Below are 3,126 nucleotides of genomic sequence, written 5' to 3'. Positions count from 1 at the left end.
TTTTTCCGGGCGTGGTGCCCCCCCTCCGAACCAGCCTCTGAACTGGGACACTCAGGGCCTGAGGGCTGGGTGCATGCAGCATGGTTGATGACCTGGGGTCTGTCCTCATTCTTGTTTTGTTTTTGCTTTAATTGAGATAAGCCTCGCTTAGCATAAAATGAATCATTTTGAAGTAAATAACCCTGTGGCCCTCAAGACTGTCTAGTTCCAGAACACTTCCTTTGCCCCACAGAGAGGGTCCGTTTCCATTAAGCTGTCACTCTCCGTGCCCGCCTCGCCCCGTCCTTGGCAGCCCCCCGTCTGTCCTTGGTCTCCCTGGACTGACCTGTCCTGGGTATTTCACAGAAATGGAATCACATGATGTGTGGCCTCGTGTGTCCCGCTTCTCACACTCGGCACGACATTTCCGAGGTTTCCACACACAGGAGCCAGCCACTCACTTCAGCCCCTCGATGGCTGAAACCGGGTCTGTCCGTCCCGTCGCGCCTCCGTTTCAGACCCTGTGCGCTCTCAGGCCCCTTTAGCTGTGCAGTAAAGCTAAGGGTGAGACACAAACGAGCAAGCCCCACCGGCGGCCCGGCTCGGCACGCTGCTGAGTTGGGTATGTGTGAAACTTCCTCACACACAACACGCCGTGCAGTTTGCCGTGTCGTCAAGCCGCACCGTCAGATGCTTTCATTACTGAAATTATTAGCTACAGGTTGGAAGGGTCGAAAGGTTCTAATGGTCTGTTCTTGCATACACCTGAGCTTGTTTCATCTCGGTGGAAACGACAGAAGTTGCCAAGATAATGGCAGATTCAGAGGTCAGAATCCACTGATCTGAGAGCGTGAGAGGTGAGGAAGGTCCCGGGGACAGGCATGAATTGTCAGGGGAAGAGAGATGGGTCATGCAAAGTCCTCTGAGGCTCTGACTGCCGCCACTTCCACCGCCGTGGTCCCCTACCCTCAGTGCCCTCCCACAGCATCCCAACCCATTACCATGACCACCCACCACCACCCACTGCTCCCCACCTTTACTGTCAGCGTGACTGCTCACCCGTCCTCCTCCAGCCGGTCTTCCCACAGGAGACCCAGGGCGCCACTCCCCTCCACCCTGACTAGCACGTGTGAGTTGGGTGAGCACTGTGTGCGTGCCTGGGCAGAGGCTTGTCTGCAGGCTCAGTAGACATTGCAGACACCCAGTTGCCTGAAGTGAGCAGTCCCTGGACGCCCCTTCCAGCGCTCACATCTCTGTGTTGAGTTCTGGATTGAGCATCTATTTCATGTGTGTACCAACACCATCAGTCCCTGGAAATGGAAAAAAGAACAACTTTTCCAAAATTACTATTCATTTTTTTTTGCCATCCAGGAAGCGGCAGTTTGGTTTGAGAGATGGTACTTAAGAAATAGTGAACAGGTAAGAAAAGGACTAGCAGTGATTGAGGGTCAGGATGTGAGCCGCACAGAGGTACTTCAGGCAGACAGGAAAGGCAGGCACCACCCAGAGCTGAAGCAGGCCTGGAGGGCATCAGGAAGGGGCGGCTCTGGTCACACAGGGCTCCCTGCAGGGTGCTCTGGCTGTTGGCAGTGGCCTCCTGTCCTTGGCACCTCGACTCAATGGTTTTACCCAGATGTCTCCACGCCAGCATGACAGACAGAGGGCTCATGGTCTTGCTCCTCTCTACCCTGCAGGTCATCATCATCTGCCTAGTTGTCCTGGATGCCCTCCTGGTGCTGGCCGAGCTCGTCCTGGACCTGAAGATCATCCAGCCCGACGAGAATAACTATGCCGTCACGGTAGCGTGTGGGCAGCTCCTTGGGGGTTTTGCTGACAGAGCCCATTGCTGTTACCTGGACTGGGGGGGCCAGGAGGGTGGCTAACACCCGCTCAGAGCAGCAGGCCCTGAGAGGATGGTTTAGGTGTTGGAGTCAAAGGGCAGAAAACACATCTTCCTTTCCAAGTCAGAGATAAGCATTTACCGCAAGCAGGGGGCCTCCTCATTCACTGGGAGCTTGGCTCGGGAGTGGTCTTAGACCTCAGAGCTGGAGCGTGTTGCTGCTTCCGGGGGAATGGCTAACCAAGGGGACAACAGACTGCCACTCCGGTGCAGGGGAATCGGCCTTCCTCCCATCTTCTGGTGATGGTCTGCAGAGTCCCTAGGCTTGAACTGTGAGGAGACACGCCCACCATTTGTTCACCAACTCACTGTCACAGCTTATCCCAGACAACCCCCCAGGGAGTGTGGGCGCACCCAGTCTCAGTGCTGTGGGAGAAGGCAGGAGGGTCAGAAGCTTCTCACTGTGCCCTTTTTGGGGGTGGAGGGAGGTGGAATTGATAGGGAAACATCTTCTTGAAGAGTAGAAAAGATGGGAAGAAACACGAAGCCTCTTCCCTAATCCTGTTTTTTTGTTTTGTTTTGTTATTAAGAGAGATTTTTGCTATAGGGCACGTGCGCTTGCCTAGAGATACAGAAAGCGAGAAATCACCCCCTGGGGGGATAGCCATACCCCAATCCCTTCTCCATTCTTCTCTCAGGATCTTAGGCATGCATGCACACACACCTGGCATGAGTTTTAAGCTGCCAGGTCCTGGACTTGAACCACCATCGACTCTGTGGGAGTCCAGTGACGTAACCGTTATACCATCTGCTGGTCCAATCCTGAGTTTTTCCCAGAGGCAGTCTTGTTAGGATTTCATCTGTGGCCAAGTCTTTGCCGAGTGGATTAATCTCTTTCCTCTGTTTTTTAGTAGAATCAGTAACATACCTGCTATACTTACTGTTTTTCTCAAGTTTGTGGAATGAAAACACAAATACACATTTTGCTGTATTTCCTTTACCTCTCCGTATCCCTCTAGGTGCACACATACGTTTGAGCACTTGAAAGTTACAGGCACCCAGACTCTTCCCCCTAAATATTTCAGCATGCCCACGAATGAGGTCTTTCCTTACAGAACCATATAGCATTATCACATCCAAAACAAGGTTAATTAATACCTCACAGCTACTTTTTTCCAGATGTCTTCATTTGACCCCAGAATGTCTTTTATAATGCCTTTTTCTAACTAGTATTCAAATTTTCAATATTCTGTTTGGTTATATCTCCTCGGGCTCTTTTTTTTTTTCTTCTTTTTTTTTTTTTTGAT

At 51.8% G+C, this 3,126-nt stretch overlaps 1 protein-coding gene across 6 annotated transcripts in view; it reads left to right on the top strand.

Moving 5' to 3' along the window:
• HVCN1 (hydrogen voltage gated channel 1) overlaps positions 1–3,126 on the top strand; it is a 32,477-nt gene that overhangs the window by 24,821 nt on the left and 4,530 nt on the right. For all 6 annotated transcript variants that reach the window (XM_027772209.1, XM_027772211.1, XM_006149326.3 and 3 more), the window contains one exon: positions 1,674–1,778. In XM_027772209.1, the coding sequence (XP_027628010.1) occupies positions 1,674–1,778 (105 nt within the window). The remainder of the gene's footprint in view (positions 1–1,673; positions 1,779–3,126) is intronic.

This window comes from Tupaia chinensis, unplaced genomic scaffold, assembly GCF_000334495.1.
Source record: "Tupaia chinensis unplaced genomic scaffold, TupChi_1.0 Scaffold000258_1, whole genome shotgun sequence".
In the NCBI taxonomy this organism is placed as follows: domain Eukaryota; kingdom Metazoa; phylum Chordata; class Mammalia; order Scandentia; family Tupaiidae; genus Tupaia; species Tupaia belangeri.
This window is presented reverse-complemented; position numbering and strand designations above follow the sequence as displayed.